The sequence below is a fragment of the Balaenoptera acutorostrata genome, chromosome 3, assembly GCF_949987535.1.
Source record: "Balaenoptera acutorostrata chromosome 3, mBalAcu1.1, whole genome shotgun sequence".
NCBI classification, from domain to species: Eukaryota; Metazoa; Chordata; class Mammalia; order Artiodactyla; family Balaenopteridae; genus Balaenoptera; species Balaenoptera acutorostrata.
In genome coordinates, this window is record NC_080066.1 from 139,757,231 (window position 1) to 139,778,337 (window position 21,107).

The 21,107-nt window shown below is 36.2% G+C and overlaps 1 protein-coding gene and 1 long non-coding RNA gene across 12 annotated transcripts in view; one reads left to right on the plus strand and one right to left on the minus strand.

Annotated features, from left to right (window-relative positions):
• LOC103002810 (uncharacterized) overlaps positions 1 to 4,448 on the minus strand; it is a 125,602-nt gene extending 121,154 nt beyond the window's left edge. For all 3 annotated transcript variants that reach the window (XR_009007778.1, XR_009007779.1, XR_009007777.1), the window contains exon 1: positions 4,309 to 4,448. This is a non-coding gene — a long non-coding RNA (uncharacterized LOC103002810). The remainder of the gene's footprint in view (positions 1 to 4,308) is intronic.
• An 88-nt stretch (positions 4,449 to 4,536) lies between these two features.
• The window catches only part of PCNX4 (pecanex 4), a 43,385-nt gene continuing 26,814 nt past the window's right edge, over positions 4,537 to 21,107 (plus strand). The window contains exons 1-4 of one of the 9 annotated variants that reach the window (XM_007192943.3): positions 4,537 to 5,003; positions 11,413 to 11,494; positions 14,586 to 15,330; positions 20,921 to 21,100. In XM_007192943.3, coding sequence (XP_007193005.2) covers positions 14,642 to 15,330; positions 20,921 to 21,100 — 869 coding nt within the window. In that variant the 5' untranslated portion in view covers positions 4,537 to 5,003; positions 11,413 to 11,494; positions 14,586 to 14,641. Of the gene's footprint in view, positions 5,004 to 11,412; positions 11,495 to 14,585; positions 19,911 to 20,920; positions 21,101 to 21,107 lie in introns of those variants that run through there. The other 8 variants (XM_007192942.3, XM_057544624.1, XM_057544626.1 and 5 more) reach the window with 8 other exon arrangements.

The following is a 21,107-nucleotide window of genomic DNA, read 5'->3' on the forward strand; positions in this document are numbered from 1 at the left end:
CACAGACAAGTTTTATATAAAAACCACAAACAAAAATGATTCATTGTTTCTTAACATATGGTAATTTCTACAAGTAAATGCATCTCTTTCTTGCACGCTGCTCTTTACTGGTATATACACTTTCCACTAATTACAAAGTCTTTTAGGAGGAAAATTTCTATGTAAAAACGTGAATCTAATATTTGGCTTGAAGTTCATAGACAGAATTTTTTTAATGCAGTAGGATTAATGATTGTTCTGATATTCATTTCTATACACTGGTTTTCATTTAAACCAAGAGCCTAAAAAGCACCTCTGCCAAATTTTTTTTAAATTACTGGCATAAATTTTATTAAAAATTGTTGTGCTTTAAAATTATATTGCTAAAGACAAACCACGTATGAAAATTTTTTCCATTAATACGTAGTCATTGCTGGTTCAATAAAACAGGATTACCATGTATTTTATTTTACATGTTATATATAACAGATACTTTTGATATGTATATTTTACATATATATCTGCATGAATACACTAATCTATGTATATTTTACATATATACTAAAATTAGGATTTTATACCCAACATTAGAAGGAAACCCTAATAATAATTTTGAGAATGTATACATAAATTCAGTAAATGTTCTCATTTAGCATAAAATGAACTAACTTTAAGGATTCCTATCGATGTAACTCTGAAGTGGTCAAGATTTTAAGCAGTCTCTGATGATCAGAGCTCAAAATTTACCAGTATACCAAATGACTTACTGTAACTTTTAACTGTAATATAACACTAAAAGTAGCATTTTTCTCCCTATGAAAGCATCAATACTGTAATCATTTATTCATAGAAACTAGCAACTATATTTTTCAAATTATTTTCTGGATTAAAAGTATTATTATAAAAACAAAATTCCACTGTGCCAGTTTTCTGGTTATACAGCAGCTTGGTGGAGTTTGGGGAAGGGTAGTGGGGGTGTTTTTGATTGTCAATCTATTTTTGTTTGTTGGCTATTTTATGATTTAAAGATTATAAAAGCAATACATATTGATTGCTAAAAATATATTACCAGCATAAGAGTAAAGGTAAAAAGTAAAAGTCCCCTTCCTATAAAACCCGTTAACCTGTTCAGAGGTTGAATTCTATCAGTTTCCTATGTGTCCATTAAAGATAAGTTTATACAAACCATGCTCATGCATACATCTAGTTTTTACATAAGATCATACTATACAAACTGTAGTGTAATTTTAAAATTTCATACTTAATATAAGTTGGACATGCTTGCATAGCAGTACATGTAGGTATACATCCTTTTTAAATTAATTTATTTAAAACTGTTCCCTATTTAAGAATGTTTTGCATTTTGCTATTGCAAATGTTTTAAGTACATCTTTGTACAAATATTGCTACCTACTTAGGTGAGATATCTGTAAAGGAAGATATCTGTAAGGTATGTTTCTAGAGATAAAATTTCTCTGTCAAAGAGAACTGCATTTAAAATTTTGCTAGATAGAGCCAAGCTAAGTTTCAAAACATACCTCTAAACTGCCATCCCACCAAAGCTGGTTATTGTTGATACTGTTGTTGTCATTTATATTTTTTGTATAATTTTATTTGCCAAATGTGGTTTCATTTCCCCTAAATTATTTACCTGTGAGTAACCTCCAATTTTCATGTTTTTAAATATATTAACCTGAAGAGGGCATCACAATGCAGGCTCTAGGAAGTAGTTCTAACCAGTGTGGACTTTTCCATTCAACAGCAATAGTATCATGAGTCTGGAGACATTATGAGAGGGTATATAAGCTTTCTTCTACCTTTAGGCAAATTACACCTAACTCTCCCCCACCGCCACATTCTTATTTAATCACAACTTCAAACAGAAATTTTATCAAACTGTTTACTGCATTTCCTTATATATTCATTCTATAGGAAAGTGAAAATAATGTTCACACAATTCTAAACAAACGGTACACTTATAAACAAAGAAGTTAGCAGGCAAATGCCAGGAAAAGGACACCTATTTGAGGTTACTAACTTCAGTTCTAGATTTAGAAATTAATGTTACTAATAATAAGACATCTTATTCTTGGTAACGCTGTCAACAGAAGAGGTTAATTGATGTTCCAAACTTAATACAGGACACTGGGGATAAAGACTATGAAATCTGCAGAGTCAACTCTTATTTACATACGCCAAAATAAAGGGGAATCATTGTTATTAATTCAGATCTGCATGTAACTTAATTTTTGTAAAGAGTGAAATTATAAATATGCCTGGGGATATTTACAGAGTTTGGTTACGCTTAAAATTTGATCTTTCAGTGAAGTTATAGTCATAGACTTTTACAAAATGTAACATAACTTTAAAAAATGAAACTTCAGCCTTTTAAATACTGCAATTTAGTGATTTTCAGGCTACTAATAATTCTGTGTTCCCTTTTTAAATGACTATGTAAAGTAAGTTCCAGTGGTGATAACTTTCTAAAATAATATTAATTGAAACACCTCTAGAATTAAAAATCTAATCTATGAAGTTACTGATGTGAAATAATTAAATTTAAAAGCTACACAATAAAATTCAAAATTCTTCAGCAAAATCAATACCTGAGAAACTCTATCCTTTCACCCTACAGGAATTACTGGAAGATTTTCAGAACTGTAATTTAAAATATATTGTCTTTTATAACAAAGCTTAAAACCAATTAATGCCAAACCTACGATTATATTATACATTATTTGTTCTACTTATGAATGTTTGTGTGGTATGAGATTTTTTCTATAATAAAGGAAGTTTCAGTATGAAACTTTGCAATTAACAAGTGGTCACTCCCTGTCTTTATATCCTCATAACCCAATGTCACCCAACTCACGTGCCTGTGAATATGCTGGAACATACTAAAATTTCTACCCATCACATGCCCATTCACTTGGTCTTTGTATACATTTACATGCATATCACGATCTGTGATATAAAAGCAATGAGATGAATTTCAACAAGCCATGTAAGAAATCAATCATTTTATAGTCCCTTTCGTCTTCTCTCCTGATGCTTTTCTTTGCAGCCACTAATATCTAAATCTTGGCATTCTCTTCCAATCTTGTAATTTCAACTTTTTAAAAAATGTAGAATACAGGGAGGGTAACTTTCACATGGGAGCTCCCTGGTTTCAGGAAGACTGAGAGGAGGTTCAATGGACCCTCTTGCATCCGCCATTCCTTAATTCAAAATAACCAATATGCCACTGAGAAATGTTTTGGGGTGGCCTGCCCAGGCCCCAGTAGTTCTAACTCAGGCTTCCAGACCCCAGAGCTTCTACTCTTAACCACTCTATACTGACTTCCTAGCGGTAGCTGATGCGTCAAAGATGCTTAATGTGGTACCGTGACCCATGATGACTGAGGTTCCCCAAAAGACTGTAAAACATTAGGGATGGACCAAATGCACACTTCCTCTTCACACCAAACTAGGAAAGGTCCTATCTGAAAATTGTATCCTCGAAAGCAAGTATATACGTACCTCATTGTCATGGATGGTGCCCAGGGTTTTCTTCCATATGCTTTCAACAAACTACATTTTTCCTCTGGATAGATTTATATCTTCTTTTTTTATAAGCCTTGGCTTTCTTTTAATTAATACCAAAAGGTTTTCCCCATTATAGCCTGAAAACCTAAGTGCTTAAGAACTAAGCCGTCATTTTCAGTAAAGCCACAAAAGAAACAAAAAAGGGCGCATTCATAGTTTTTAGATAGGGAGATCCAAACAAGACGGTCCTCAAGCCAATCAGAAGTCTCGTGTATGCAGAACTGCTAGGTTATCAATCACGTAGGAAAACTCGGGTACCTTGATACCGACAAATTGGCTTCAACGTTCTGGTACACACACCTCTAAATCGTTAGAGGCCAATTTAAAGATCTCAGGGGCCGCCTCCTGGGCTCCCAACTGGCAACTTGGAAGATGTCCAGAACTTGGGGAAGCAATGAAACTTGGTGGAAAATGGAGGCAGTGGGTGATGGGCATGTGTTTAATTTTTAAACCAGCAAAACTGGGTACTTCGCGGGCACCCTGTAAAGATTCCCAGCCCTGAAATTAATACCACTAATAATACTCTGCCAGTTTTTTTGTTTTGTTTTGTTTTTGATGGAACACGGTAACTTTGCCTTATTTTATTAATAAACAGATACCTTAGTGGCATGTTTCACTTATGGGTATTTTGGTTCCTAGTATTTACAATACAGTCACAAATCCAATCATGGGGGGGAAAAATGCAATAAAGGAGCGACAGCGAACACGTATATGTATGAAGTATCACTTAAAAGCATTTATTACCGTCGGTGTGTTGGGTGGTGACGGCCAAAGTGCGGCTGTGGTTAATGTACGTCGCAGGACCCTGAGCGGTTGGAGTCGCACTACGCCCCGGACTCGTCAGTCAGATCACTGGGCACCTCACGCTCTAAAAATGGCGGCCGCATCTCTATCCACCAGAGAGCACGACCCCAGAGGAACGTCACGTCACCAGGGCAACGACGCTCTTGCGTAAGGGCGCGACGCGGGTGAAAGTTCAGCGCTGACGCTATGAACTCTGGTGCCGCGTCTGGGCCCAAGGCGAGGCCGGAACCCAAGCGACTCCCAAGGTTTCCGGCCAGGCGAGCGTTGGCCCAGGCCCGGGAGCGAACGAAGCGCGCCTTTCCCTGCGCTCGGCCTCGCCTGGCGGGCCGGAGGCTGGACGCCCAGACGCGACTTCAGGCTGAGGGGCGGGGCGAGCCGAGCGCCCGGCCCTCCCCAGAGCACGCGAGCTCCGTTCCGCGCCGGGTGGCGCCCGCTGGAGTTGACGTTAGCCATGGAAACGGGGAGCGGGTCGCGACGCCACCGCGGTAAGCTGCTTGCCCCGGCCGCCACAGCTCTTCTGCCTCCGCGTTCGGACCGCAGGCAGCCTCCCGGCGGGAGCGCCCTATATGGGTTTACCTGCAAAAACGCAGTCCCCCGGATGCCTTCGCATCGCCTCTTCCTTCAGGTGACTCGAGGTACGTTAGATCCCCGACACCCACCTGGGAACTTCTTGGTAGCCTTAATTTCCAAGCCTGTGCAGAGTGATTATTGCACTTTTTAAGACGTGAGATGAACTCAGTCGCTAGAGGCACTAATCTGGTGTGATTTTAATTTTCTTTCGTAAGGCTGCGTTAGCCCGTTGAGTTTTAGCATTTTATTTCTAAGAGACACTTGCGAAAGGGAAAATGGCCCTTTCAGTCTTAGTTTAGGGATGGCTTTGTTATCCCAATAAAGTTTATACACTATGCCCCTTACTACTGTGTTCATTCTCTCTCTATCTCCCCTTTTGGCCCATAGTGGTCAAATCATGGACCCCTGAACAGGAACAACTCTTTCCCCACTGATCTGCATCCTCTCTCCACAGCCCGCTGTTTATCAAGGACCAACATTTACTTCAATGAAGTCTACCCCATCAGAAGTCACTTACCAGGCCTCTGAATTGATTTTCTCTCTTATTCAGCTGTATAATATTAGGTGGATTTTTCCTTTGTTAGCTCATTCCTGCATTTAGGGAAAAGACCATCCTTTATATTATTGGGTGTCTACTACCACCTATGCCAAATTTCCAAACCGTTATCATAGCATCCAAAGCCAGCTCAGATGTTGCCATTTTAGTAATTTAACTGTTTGGGCACCTGACCATTACTTTAAAATTTCCTACTTAAAGAGATGCCTGCTAGTTATTAACTGCCACAGAAAATACCACGTTGGGGATCTTTTCTGTTTCGTTTTCTTTTGTAAGAACTTTATTGAGATAAAAATTCACATTCCATACAATTCAATTTTAAAACATTTTCATCACTCCCAAAAGAAGCACTGTACCCTTTAGCAGTCACTCTCCCTGCCCCCAGTCCTCACTGTATCCACCAGCCCAGGCATACCCTAATCTGTTTTCAGTCTTTATAGATTTGCTGGTCCTGGACATTTCATATAAATGGAATTATACAATATGTGGCCTTTTGTGATTGGCTTCTTCCACTTAGCATTCTGTTTTCAGGGTTCATTCATGTTGTATCATGCATCAGTACTTCGTTGTCATTTATAGTCTATTACTATTGTATTGTATGGATATATTACATTTTATTTCATCTGTTGATGGCTGTTTATGTTGTTTCCATTGTTTGGCTATTAATAATATTTCTGCTATGAATGTTCATGTACAAATTTTTGTGTAGACTTATGTTTTCATTTCTCTTGGGTAAATACCTAGGAATGAAATTGTTAGGTCATATGGTAACTCTATGTTTAGCCTTTTGAGGAACTGCCAGACTGTTTCCAAAGCAACTGCACTATTTTACATTATCACTTGAGGGTTTTGATTTCTCCATAACCTCGGCAGTACTTGTTATTGTCCGTCTTTCTGATGGCCAGTCAAGTGGATTTGAACGGATATGTCATTGTGGTTTTGGTTTGCATTTCCCCAATGAGTAATGTTGTTGAGCATCATTTTGTGTGCTTATACTGGCCATTGGTATATTATCTTTGGAGAAATTCAGATCCTTTGCCCATTTTTAAATTATTTGTTTTTTCATTATTAAGTTGTAAGAGATTTTTCTATATTCTAGATATAAGTCCCTTAAACATATATATTTTTTGCAATAATTTTCTCCCATTCTGTGAGTTGTTTTTGCTTTCTTCATGGTGAGAACCTTTTCTTTTAGACAGTTTCCCCCCTTGTGTTTGTTTATGTCTTATCAAGCAGTCCTACCTGCCATGGCCATGCTGACTTAGCTAACAAAAGCTTCCTATTTTGACATTTGTAGATTTCTCTTAGGCCCACCTTCCTCTGAAGACCCTTTTCCAAATTTGTCCTTCTATTTCTTAATTCACAAAATAAACTTCCCTTTCATATGTCAGTAGCTTGGTGTGATTTAAAAACTCTGTCTTCCTCCAACTGACATTATGTGTTGGTTCAGTCACTTAATATCACTGGTTCTCAGTTTTACTTTCTGTAAAATATATTGATTTATTTCTGGTAATTCATGTGAATGGTAGACTTCATTCGCCTGATACTTGATTTTGAAGGAAGAGCTTATTAATCCATTTGAATTTATAATGGCTAAGATGTGTGAGGTGTGGGAAGGGTAGATTGGGATAGGAGCAGAAGTATTACTGGCAGTGCTGCACATTTATGATGCTCTGATGTGACCTTTGGCTATTGCCTACCATCTTAGTTTTCTGTAAGTAATGGAATGCTATCAGTTCATGTTCTAGTGGTGTACATTTGGGAAGTGTGAATCATAGAACCAACAACTCATCGTTCCACCTGGGAAGCATTGCCAATACGTAATCTGCAATAAATAGATCCTTTGAGCTATCTAATCACCCCTCCCATCCAGTCAGAGTTTTCCTTATGTACCAATTCCTGTGAATTTACAGAAAACTCTTAAATTGAAAGACCCTTCAAAATCTGGAATTTGAAAAATTACCATTTTGTATAGCCAAAGAGATGTTAACGTCCTTGTTCTTTTTAGGTGCTTGGGTAGATTTTCCTTTTACTGGTAAGGGAGGAGTGTGCTTACTACATAATCGATAAACTAAAACACGAAATGTATTTTTCATCTTTAAGCACCAAGTGTCTTTCAAAAGACTCTTCAAGAATCTAGCTGTTCATCCATGGCATAGCATTTGGTTCAGATCCCATAGAGTATTTTCATAATTACAGGGGTAACTATCTTTGCATCTGTAGATTCCTATTAGTACCCTCAACAGTTAGTACTTGGCTATCTAAAAAGTACACATATGTGTTCTGGTGATGACAGATGATTTCTATCCAGAGTAACTGAGAATTAAGTTGTTTCATATCTTACCAGATTTAGTAAAATTTGACAAGTATATTAAAACATAATAAGTTTCCTGAAAGTACAACAAAACTATAGTTGAAGTACAGTGCAGAAGTGCTCAGTAAATATGTGTGGATTCAATATCCTCTCACACCTGTTAGGATAGCTGTTATAAAAAACAAAAGATAACAAGTGTTGGGGAGGATGCGGAGAAATTGGAAGCTTCCCACTGTTGGTGGGAATACAAAATGGCACTTCACGCAGAAGTAGCACAGTGCTACTGAAAACAGTATGGGGAATCCTCAAAAAATTAAAAATAGAACTGCCTTGTGATCCAGCAATTCTGCTTCTGGGTATTTATCCAAAAGAATTGAAAGCAGGATCTTTCAACATATTTGCACTTTCATGTTTACTGAAGCATTATTCATAATAGCCAAAAAGTGGAAGCAAACCAAGTGTCCATCAACTGATGAATGGATAAAGAAAATGTAGTATATACATAAAATGGAATATTAGTAAGCCTAAAAAGGAAAGAAATCCTGCCATATGTGACAACATGGATGAGCCTTGAACACCACATGGTAAATGACATAAGACAATCATAGAAGGACAAATACTGCATGATTCCACTTACATGAGGTATCTAAAATCATCCAAGTCCTAGAAACAGGGAGTAGAATGATGTGCCAGGCGCTTGGGGGAGGAATAAATGGAGAGTTGCTGTTTAACAAGTTTTAGTTATACAAGATAAATAAGTTCTAGAGATCTACTGTACAACATTGTGTTGCTAGTTAACAATACTGTGTTGTACATTTGAAAATTTAAGAGGGTAGATCATATGTTAAGTGTCCTTGCCATAAAAAAAAAAAAAACTAACGTAATAGAACAGAAAATAAATGTGTGGATTCAATGAATGAAATCAACCAACAATAAAAACAATGTGCTAGATTAAAAAAAAAAAAAAGTAACCTTTGCTAACCAAAATCAGGCAATTGCTAAAACTTCTATCTCTAGGAATTCTTTTTGCCAAATTTAGAGAACTATAAATTCAGTGTAATCCCCCAAAACTGCCACTTTTTGTTATCTCTTTCTTTGTTTTAAGGGATTTTCAGGCTGATATTTTGCATGATTACTGAGTTAAAGTTTTGGTAACTAAGTACTCCTTTCTAGGTCATTGCTAAATTGATCTCTGTTTCCTACCCTTTTGGATAATGGGTAAGAAATGTGGCTCAAATTCCAAAAAAAGTAACATTTCTGTGGCTATTTTGTTGGCCTGCTTTCAGAGTAGCATATGAAGAAAGCATATGGCCTAAATGATTGTTGTGATGCCACCTTTATCCCTTAACTTCTCTTTTCACAGCTTTAAAAATTTTTTCCCTAAGCCTTGAGCCATTTTTCATTTTAACATGTTGGAGGTAGCAGCCATATAAATGCATCAATCTGTCTTTAACAGTCTTTCAGAGCATATGCCAAATTCTCATTCAGGGAGTTAGTTTTAATTATTCTGATTTTATTTTTTCATGCTACTAATCCAGATTAGAACTTAGAAGATCTCTCTATAGACATGTAACTGTCATTTCATACAAAGAAAATATTTTTGAAGTATTCCAGGATCTGTAAAGTTTAAGTCAAACAGTACCAATTTATCATAATTTTTGCCTAAATGAATTTACAGTATCTGTCATGTAATCCTCTTTTATCCTTAAAATACTAGAAAAAACAACCTGATGTACTTGCTACCTATCAAATTTCCATAATTTTTTTTCTTGTGTACCTTTGTTCATGACATTCCTCCTTAACTGGTATATCTTTTTAACTCTACTTCACCTAGCTAAATCTTTAAGGTTGTGATTGAAGCCCAGGCCAATATTTCTGAAAGCAGTTTCCATAAAACACTGCACACATGATCTGTTATTAGATATCAAGGGAAAAATGGGTTCCAAGGACAAATAAGTTTGGAAAACTCAAATGACATACTTTAAGCAGATTTGCAGTGGTATTTTTTTTAACTTGAAGATGTCTCAGAGTCTTTAGTCTGCTGATATCCGTTGTGACTCTTCAAGATTACAGTCTGGTATATAGTTTCTCAAACTTCTTTGACCACAGACACCTTTTCAAAAAACATTCTGTAGGGCAAACAATCCTGTATCCTTCAGCCTTTCTTTTTATATTCCATTAAAATAAATCGCCATCCCAGTGTCCTCCCCCATTCTCCTAAGGCTTCTTGAGTGAACTTATACCCTTCATACTTTTTCGTCTGCCCTCACTTTATTATCGCTCCTGCCTTATTTTGCCTCTTGTGTCTGCCATTCTTCCTGTTTTTCTCTCCCAATAAGAACTAGCTGCTCCTTCCTGGTAATGAAGGAGATTAAAGTGTAGCATAAGACAAGGAGCAAATTAAAATTGGACTTATGACATGTTAAAATCCTCTAGCCATTTCCTTCTCCATGGGAGAAACCCAGCCATGTTTCTCCCTCAGGCCCATCCTGCTCCAGTATTACTGGGATACTATAATGCTCTAGGCAAAATCTTCTCTGAGCCAATAGTACTATCATTAGACGCCATTATTTAGTCCATAAGAAAAATAAATGAAGATACTTTCCAAACATTTAAAAACTGGGAATAAAGAGTTTATGGGTTTACTGTTTTGAATGGGGCAGGATATGCTGGAAGAAGTTTTCAAAAACAGTAAATAACATCCAACTTCCCTTTTAACAACAATATTTAATGTTCTCCAACTTTAATCATCTTATCGAAGCTATGCCAGTAATGTACTAAATACATGCCTTTCTGTGCCAAGGTACAGTATTTTACTAAATATTGTGGAGAATCAGAAGTATCTCAAGATTTGGCCCTTACCCACAAATAACTTAATAGTAGAGAAAAGAAAAACATTTGAAAAGATAACATGTAAAGAGATGAACAATACAAGAAATGCCCTCTGTTGATACATGTTACAAGATGAGTACTATGAACAAGCAATGTTTTTGATACACAGATAAGAGAGAGGCATAGTTTGGTCTAAGTGCTCTGCAAAATTTTCAGAAAGGATTAGACTGAATCTTGAAAGTTGACTAAGATTAGTAATTATGGAAGGAAGAAGAAGACATCCTGGGCAAAGGAAAGGGTATGAGCATAGGCAACCAGAAGGCCACAGGATGTGTTTGCAGGGCATGGGTTGAGAGTTCTAGAGGATATTTGATACTTTAAAGAAGTGTCAAAATGTTATATGTAAAATACACACAAACACAGCCTAATAAGTATGACTTCTGAAATTTTTTACGCTTTTACACACCGAATAACCATGTATACAGACAAGTGTGTGTACTTCTTTTTTCTAATACAAATGGGATCATCAGTGTTTATTGTACTTTGCAATATATTGTGGGCATCTTTCCATGTTTCCAAATCAACAATAGATCGTGAGAGTATTCCACTGTTCGGAATATAATCACGTAGTATTCCATCAAATGGGTAAGAACATTTAAACTAAATTTACAAAAGACTCAGAAGTACTAAAAGGTTAATGAATATGGGTAGTAATATGCAGCTAGATAATCTAGTTTATAAGATACCTTCAATTTCTGTCTTCCTTTCCCAGCGAGCCATCTCACCTTGTTCCTCACTTGCCTCAGTGGAGAAGGAGTGGCCAGGTTTTACCTAACTCCCTGGGAAAATTTCAGGTACATCTAGATTCTTCAAAATGCTCAGGCCATCCATCCAAGCTCGATTTCCTGTCTGATAGCATCATCCATAGATAATTGAAATCAGAATCTTTACCCACACCCATAGGAGCATGTCCTTACTTACCTATGGCTTGTACTGAACAAGCATATCAGTACAGTACACTGACATCGGTACAGGAGATATGCTCATTCAGAGGGGAGGGAGGCAATCTTTTCATTTTCTGAGATTAAACCATCAACCATTAAGGTTCCATTTGGCCCTGAGGTTCTGTTATTTTGTGAGTACTTGCAGGGCTGTCTGTCATGTGAGTAAAAGCTATGACTTTCTATATAGAGCTAAGGCCAGTAGCTGGAAGATACAAGGTGATAAGTGTTTAAAGTATAAAGAATTTCCCAAAAGTATAACAAGAGGTGCTCTAAGGTAGTAATTCTTAGTGATGACCAAAAAACCTTTTGTGATACCCAAAAGCTCCCTCCATGGCTGATGTTGTTGGGTAGAAGTGACTTGCAGAAAGACTCTTTTAAACTGACAGGAAGAAAGGTTACTTTAAGATGGCTTTAAATTCTTTGTGTGTGGTAAAATACACAGAGCGTAAAATTTACCATCTTGACCATTTCTAAGTGTACAGTTCAGTGATACTCAGTGCATTCACATTGTTGTGCAAGCATCATCACTGTCTCTCCCCGTGATTCTTTTCATCTTGTAAAACTCTATACCATTTAAACAGTAACTACCCATTCTACTCTCCCCTCAGCCCATGGCAACCACTATTCTGCTTTCTGTCTGTGATTTTGACTACTCTAAGTACCTTGTAGATTTATATAGTATTTGTCTTATTGTGACTGGCTTATTTCACTACGCATAATGTCCTAAAGTTTCACCCATGATATAGCAAATTGCAGGATTTCCTTCCTTTTTAAGGGTGAATAATATTCCATTGTATGTATATACTAAATTTTGCTTATTTATTCATCCTTTGATGAACACTTGGTTTGCTTCCACCTTTTAATTATTGTGAATAATGCTGCTGTAAACGTGAGTATACAAATTATTTCTTTGAGACCCTGCTTTCAGTTCTTTGTAGTATATATCAAGAAGTGGAATTCTTAGATCATATGGTAATTCAATTTTTAATGTTTTGAGGAACTACCATACTGTTTTCCGTAGCAACTGTACCATTTTACCTTCCTACCAGCAGTGCACAGGGTTCCAATTTTTCCACATCCTTGGCAACACTTATTTTCTGGGGTTTTTTTTTTTTTTTTTTGATAGTAGCTATCCTAATGAACATGAAGTGTTATCTCATTATACTTTGATTTGCATTTCCCTAATGATTAGTGATGTTGAGCATCTTTTCATGTACTTATTGCCATTTGTATATCTTCTTTAGAGAAATGTCTATTCAAGTTCTTTGCCAGTTTTTGAATTAGATTGTTTGTGTTTCTGTTGTTGAGTTTTAGGAGGTCTTTATATATCCTGGATATTCATAACTTATTTTTTTCTCCCATTCTGTTAATTGTCTTTTCACTCTGTTGATAGTGTCTTTTGATGCATGTGATTTAATTTTTGTGAAGTCCATTTTGTCTATTTTTTTCTTTTGTTACCTCTACCTTTGGTGTCATACCCAAGAAGTCATTGCCAAATCCAATGTCAGAAGCCTTGTCCTATGTTTTCTTTTAAGAGTGTTGTTGTTTTAGGTCTTATACTTTAAAGCTCTTGATCCATTTTGAGTTAACCTTTTGTATATGGTGTTAGGTAAGGAGCTAACTTCATCCTTTTGGACGTGGGCACCCAGTTTTCCCAGCACCATTTTTTGCAGACTGTTCTTTCCTCATTGAATGGTCTTGCCACCTTGTCAAATATTTGACTGTATATGTGGGTTTATTTCTGGACTCTTTATTCTATTCTACTGGTCTATATGTCTGTCTTTATAAAGATGGCTTTAAACTTAATTTTTCATTTCTAATTTAGTATATGACCCCTGAGGTAATGCTTCACTAACTGATGTTGTTAACAGGCAACTGTTTTTCAGAAACAGGAAAAGGGAAAGTTGAAGAGAACAGAATCCATATTATTTGATCCTTAGTTTTTTATGGCCCTTAAATGAAAATAATCTAGACTAAAGCATATATGGGTCCTATTATTATTTCATGTTTTGCTAGTTCTGGTAGATTTTTGGAAACTGACAAGAGAAAGAGAGACTAAAAATTGAGTCATGAAATGGTTTGCATGTGGTAACATAGTAATAATATGCTTAATAATAAGCATGTAATCTGACTCTTGGAGTCTTTTGGTTTCCAGTTCATTGTCCTTCCTACTGCATGTTGAGCTGCCAGTGGCTTTTTATTGAAATGCTACTATTTTAGCAGGGTTTGACTTTTTAAAATATCAGAAAAGCCTAAGTTTACTATAATTGTTAAGTGATGTGACTAACACTTAGTATTTCTATTTTCCACTTCTATTTCCATTTCAATTCAAAGGAATTATAGAGAATATCCTTATTTTATAGAGCAGGGGTTGGCAAACTATGGCCCACAGGCTAATCTGGCCCATAACCTGTTTTTGTAAATACTGTAAAGTTATATTAGAAGACAGCCACTAATATCCACTTATCTATGGCTGCTTTTCTGCAACAACAGCTGGGTTGAGTCATTGTAACAGAAAAATATTTACTATTTGACCCTTTATAGAAAAATTTTGCTCACCCTTGTAATAGAAAAGTTAAGAAACAAACAACAGAAGCACTCAGGGAAATGATTGGTTAAACCACTAGCAGATTTGAGTTGAGAGTACTGGCTTTTTGAACTTTCCTTTGACCTCAAAATCTGAAAATGTGGGTTACTTAAGAAATTCCAAGTTTATCTAAGTTCCAGATAAATTAATAGTGAATATGACTTTTTTCCAAATAAAAAAAAAGTACTTAGCAGCTAGTTGTTTTGTGCCAATATGTGTCAGGCAATGGGAAGGAGCTAAAGAAGTGAAGTTACAAATCCTGCACTAAGGAACTAACTAATGGAAATATGGGATTTTTCTCCCTCATGTTTTAAGTATGATATTTTCAAATAGTGATTTTTTTCTTTTTCTTAGAGACCGCTGTGTTACAGAAAAGGATGTGACTTTCAGAATAATCCTGAGTGAGAAGGATGAGTCCAGATGTGCCTCTGCTGAATGATTACAAACAGGACTTCTTTCTGAAGCGTTTTCCACAGACTGTTCTTGGAGGCCCTCGACTCAAGTTAGGCTATTGTGCCCCTCCTTACATATATGTTAATCAGATTATCCTTTTTTTGATGCCATGGGTTTTGGGTGGAATAGGAACACTTTTGTACCAGTTAGGCATCCTGGAAGACTACTATACAGCAGCACTTTCAGGTGGACTAATGCTTTTCACTGCATTTGTCATCCAGTTCACAAGTTTATATGCCAGAAGCAGATCGGTGACAGTGGAAAGAATGCTGACCACAGATATCTTAGCAGAGGAAGATGAGCATGAATTTACAAGTTGTGCTGGTGCTGAGACCATCAAATTTCTAATTCCTGGCAAAAAACATACAGCCAATATCGTTTTTCATTCTGTTCTTGCTGGCTTAGTGTGTGGTCTTGGAACATGGTATTTGCTCCCAAATAGAATAACCCTGCTGTATGGCAGTGCAGGAGGCACTGTTCTACTATTTGTCTTTGGATGGATGACATTGTGTATAGGAGAATATTCATTAATTGTAAACACAGCTACAGAGACTGCAACTTTCCAAACCCAGGATACTTATGAAATCACTCCTCTTATGAGACCTCTTTATATTTTTTTCTTTGTTTCTGTAGATCTTGCACACAGGTAATAAGCTATCAAATACTTTATAACTTTATTTTTAAGCATACATAGTAAGAGCACTCTCCTTAGTATTAAAAGAAAAGAATCTATGAATTAAAAGTCACCAAACCATTGGGTGATAGGTTGTTTTGATGAATAATCTCATAGGACTAATCTTTGTTAAACATTCATACTAAAGCAGTAATTAAATCTTGTTGAAGAGTAAAAAGAAAACCCTTTATAAGATAAGATAAATAAGCAAAATTTCAGTCCTGTGTTTTACTTTAAATAAGGAGCTATGAATCTGTAAGATAGCCTGGGTGAAACCTGTGAAATGAGATGGAACTTTCCTGTGAAGGGAAAATAGAGAATTTAAAATTTATACACATAAATGTTAATGCACAGATTGAGTGGATTTAAGATGAATAGAATAACTTATTTAATTTTGTTATAGTAATTATATAGAATATTGATTTTTTTAAAATCAATTTGCTATGGAAGAAAAATAGAAAATAACAATTTTTTTTTAGGAATTCCTTTTTTTAAAATTTATTTATTTATTTATTTATTTTTATTTATTTATTTTTGGCTGTGTTGGGTCTTCGTTTCTGTGCGAGGGCTTTCTCTAGTTGTGGCAAGCGGGGGCCACTCTTCATCGTGGTGCGTGGGCCTCTCACTGTCACGGCCTCTCTTGTTGCGGAGCACAAGCTCCAGACGCGCAGGCTCAGTAGTTGTGGCTCACGGGCCTAGTTGCTCCGCGGCATGTGGGATCTTCCCAGACCAGGGCTCGAACCCATGTCCCCTGCATTGGCAGGCAGATTCTCAACCACTGTGCCACCAGGGAAGCCCCGAAAATAACAATTTTAAACAAAATTATTTGATGACTTCTTTTGCTTGCCTTTTCTAAATCTATTTCTTTCTCTGTTCCTATAGATTGCAGCTTTCTCTATCACAGGTAGAAATGTACAGGCACCACTTTATGGACTGAGTGTTTGTACCACCCCCATTCATATATTAAATCCCTAACCCCCAACGTGGTGATATTTGGAGATGGGGTCTTTGGGAGCTAATTAGGATAATGAGGGTGGGGCCCTGGTATGATGGGATTAGTACCCTTATAGGAAGACACACTAAAGAGCCTGATTTCTCACTCCAACATATGAAGATGAAATGAGAAGGCAGCTGTCTTGAAGCCAGAAAGAGAGTTTTCACCATACCCTGATCATGGTGGCACTCTAATCTCAGACTTCCAGACTCCAGGTCTGTAAGAAATAAATTTCTGTTGTTTAAGTCACCTGACTATGGTATTTCATTATGAGCTGGCTAAAATTTTGATACCAAGAAGGTGGGGTGCTCCCATAACAAATACCTAAAAGTGTAGAAGCGGCTTTGGCACTGGGTAATGAGTAGAGGCTGGAAGAGTTTTGAAGTGTGTGCTAGAAATGTGGACATTAAAGGTAATTCTGGTGAAGTCTCAAGACAGCAATGAGAGCATGTTACTGGAAACTGGAGGAGAGGGCGATCCTAGTTATAAAGTGGCAAAGAACTTAGCTGAATCATTTTCTAATATTTTATGAAAGGTAGAACTTGAGAGTGATAAATTTAGATATATAGCCAAGGAGATTTCTAAGCAAAGTGTGAATGAACAGCTTGATTTCTCCTGACTGCTTATAGTAGAATATAAAAGGAGAGAGATGAATTGAAGAAGCAATTGCTAAACAAAATGGAACCGGAACTTGAAGGTTTGGGAAATTTTCAGTCTATCCATATTGCAAAAAATTAGAAAGCATGTTCTGAAGGGAACACCAGGGGTGTGGCTGGACTGTCGCTCAGTGAAGAGTTTCTGGGATTATAAGAGCAGAAACACTTCCAGTTTGAACTAAAGATGTAATGGATGAAGGCTATTAAAGTTATTAAATTTGACAGGACAGGGATATTAGAGCTATTTGATGGTGAACATGGTGCTTTTCTTAAGCACCAAATGATCCCAAAAGTGATTCAGAGATTATCAGGTTTCAACAAGCTAGAAAGCCTCTTTTGGAAGCCTTGGGGCTGGTACTACCCTGCAGAGCTCTTGGGGTGGGACCCTCACCTAGAACTTTTTGGGTGGTGTTGCTGCCCTGGGGGCCTGGAGGGCAGAGTATGAAACCAAAGAGGATTATTCTACAACCTTAAAATCTAATGGAATTTGCCTTGCCAGATGTTGGACTTTTTTGGGGACCTATCACCCCTTCTTTCCTGTTTCTCCCTTTTGGAATTGGAATGTCCATCTTTTGCCCGTCCCACCACTGTATTTTGGAAGCATATAACATTTCTGGTTTTACAGGTTCACAGCTGGAGAGGATTTTGCCTGAGGATGGACTTTAGAGTTGATGCTGGAATGAGTTGAGAATTTTGTGGCTGTTGGGAAGGAATGAATGTATTTTGCATGTAAGAAGAACATGAATTTGGGAGATCAGGGTGGAATGTTATGGACTGAATGTGTGTGTCTCTTCAAAATTCTTCTGTTGAAGCCCTAACCCCCAATGTAGTGATATTTTGAGAGGGTCTTTGGGAGATAATTAGGTCATCAGGGTGACCCTAGTTCCTGATGGAATTGGTGCCCTTAGAAGAGACACCAGAGAGTTCCATCTCTCTCCCTTTCTCCACTATGTGAGGATACAGTGAGAAGTTGGCTCTCTGCAAGCCAGGAAGAGAGTTCTCATCAGAACACAATCGTAATGGCACTCTGATCTCAGATTGTGAGAAATAAATTTCTATTGTTTGAGCCACCTAGTCTATGGTACTTTGTTACGGTAGCCCAAAAGAAGACAAGGCATTTAAAAATATATAGCCAGTTTGTGTACTGAAACTGACTGATTCTTAGATGTCTGCAATTCCTTAACTCTTAACCTCTTCTAATTGTGCTACATTTATGGACCAAAGAACACTATAATACCCTTGTAGTTCTTCGCCTAATCAAATATTGTAAGAGGAGAATTAATTTATGGAAATTCTATTGTAATTGATTTCTTAGTACCACTACCATTTACTTACTATAAAATATATTACAATTAAAAACTTGATTTTGAAAAATAAGCAATAAAATTGAATTTAAATGTATATGTATATATTTGACCCCTTTTGAAAGATTTATTTATAAGATTCTTATTTTCAGAATATAAATTATTGAGTTACTATCTCATTGTGCCATTTCTGATATAGGAAATTACCTGCTATAAAACATCTTTGCATTTAAATGATGCCCTAGGTTCTTTTAATCTTTTTAAAAATCTCAGACAGTTAATTTATAATTTGGTTACCTTGACTCATTACTCATTTTTCATTTCTCGATAAAAGAGCATAAAATGGTTTTTTTACTATATTCAAGTTGGATTTAATATACAGTTGTAATGTTTACAGTTTAATAATTATAAAAAGATGTTTTCAACTATAACTAAAAGACAGAGGCAGTCCTCGAATCTATTTTTAAAGAAAATATGAAGTTTATATAGAAAAATTGCCTCCCATTTCAATTTTAGAAAAATTTTATCTTCTTATTAACAAAATAATAATCAAGATGTTCTTTATGCAGTAGTAGGTGTGATACTGCATATAAATACTGTATGAAATGTGTACTCTATTCGAATTTGGAGAGTTGTCAGATATGTCAAGTTGTATCTTAATATTCTTTCAGAGAATGTGAAAGTTGAAGAGACAAGCCCTACAGTGTAGTGATCTTTTCTCTTCCTGCATTCTTTAGTCTACCTAGTACAGTTGTATGTTAATAATTTTAAATGACTTTTTCTATGCATTTTTATCAAAGAGAAGTGTGAAACCTTCAGTGCTTAGTTCATAGACTCTCAGGAACTGTTTGAATGAATGATGCATGTTTATATCATCTTAGCCACTACATATTAGGAACATCTTTTTCTGGGCATGTGGATCTTATATTAGTGAGTGTACAGAATTTGAAATATTTTTATGGTTGTTAGAAAAACAGTTTTTTCTTGCGGGCTTAGATTTTTTTGCTCTAGAGAACTACTGTTACGTTATCAGAAATTTTAGGATTTAAACATTTTTCTGTTAGAACCACAGTAATCATCTATTTGATCATCCTGAGTCATACACACAGGAAAGTAATCACAATGTTTGATTATTTCAATTATGTATTCTTATATTGTCCTATCCTTGTGTATAAACACTTTTCTGTACTATTGCTTGTTTACTTTAAGAACAAAAAGAGATTGGGGGGGTAAAATAGAACTTGGGTAACATATTTCCTAAGTCTACATTATTTTTACACAAATTATCCTTTCCTTGAATATGTTAGCAAGAGAAGTGTTGTCTTTAAAAAAACAAAACAAAAACTGTACAAATCTACATGTTTTCCTTGACCTTCCTATGGCTTATTGTGTGTGGTTTGATTTTCTTTTTTGTTACTGGAGTGTTTTCTTCTCAGAATGAAATGAATTTTATTTTAAAACTACACTACAGAAAGTATTATCCTCTAATTTAGAATCACATTGTTAACCTTGTGTTCGTTAATTCTCTCTGCTTATAAAAATTTGAAGGACATACATTATGAAGCAGAGTGCATTAGCTGGCATCGTCCTGATATCTGTGTAAGGAAGCACATTATACCATTATTATAATCATAGTTGCTATGCATTTGCTTCTCGGCTATTAACATACACTTAAGTGGATAAATATTAGTTGCCTTTCTCCTTGACTTTGATTCCTAGCAGCTCAGATATTCAAGTACAATTATTATGCTGTAAGTTTTGAGATTTAGTTTTCTCTTTTGAAAGTTGTGTTTGGAACTCTGTAAGTACTACAGCGTTGTTGGTTTCCAGGCAAGGTGTTTGGCTAACCTTATTCTAAAAACTTAGTAACATATTGATAATGTTTATTCCTCTGTGCTTTAAAGTTTTTGTTAAATTATTTGAAACAATTTGATAATGTTACGTTTAACTGGTAAGTGCTGTACCAAAAACCAGTTTCTCCACTTAAGATAGAAGCCTTCACTAATTTATGAGACTGTGTTGTACAAGTTTGTGTTCTCAAATCCATACCACTGTGTATACAAAATAGAAACAATATTATATGTTTGTTAAATTCCCAGGCTAACCCACAGAGACATGTTCATAACCTAATGTTGCTGACCTCTGATTTTAAATATACTGACTTCAAATTCCAGGACCTGGGAGCAAGACAGTACAGGAGAGAGTAGGAAAAAGAGAAGAGCTTACTCTCTTTGCTAGCTACTAAGATGAACAGCAGGAAGGCTTTGGCTTTCCCAGGGTTGCTTGCAATTTTAAATTTAAAATTTTTAAACTCTATAGAATCATTGGTGGAATTGCAGCCAATGTAGTTTAAAGATTTAAGGGAGAAATATTTTCGCCCTGTACTACACTTGTATACAATTGAGTACTTGCTGGTATAGGGGAAGGACAGTGGTCACAATTTATGTTTTTGATCTTTTGCAATTTGGGATTAGGACCTTCCTGTAAATATTCTTTTGTTTCAGGGCAGAGGTGGGGTGTAGAGGGAGGTGTATGTGTTTTGTTTTTCCTTTAAAGATCTTCTTCTATTTATTGTTTTGTATGATTTAAATATTTTCTTTTTATTGTAGGTTTATGGTAAATGTACCAGTTCTAGAACAAATGAATCAGATTTTACACATCTTGTTTATATTTTTACCCTTTCTGTGGGCGCTTGGGACCCTACCCCCACCTGATGCACTTTTCTTATGGGCAATGGAGCAGGTTTTAGAGTTTGGCCTTGGAGGCTCATCTATGTCAACCCACCTACGGTAATTA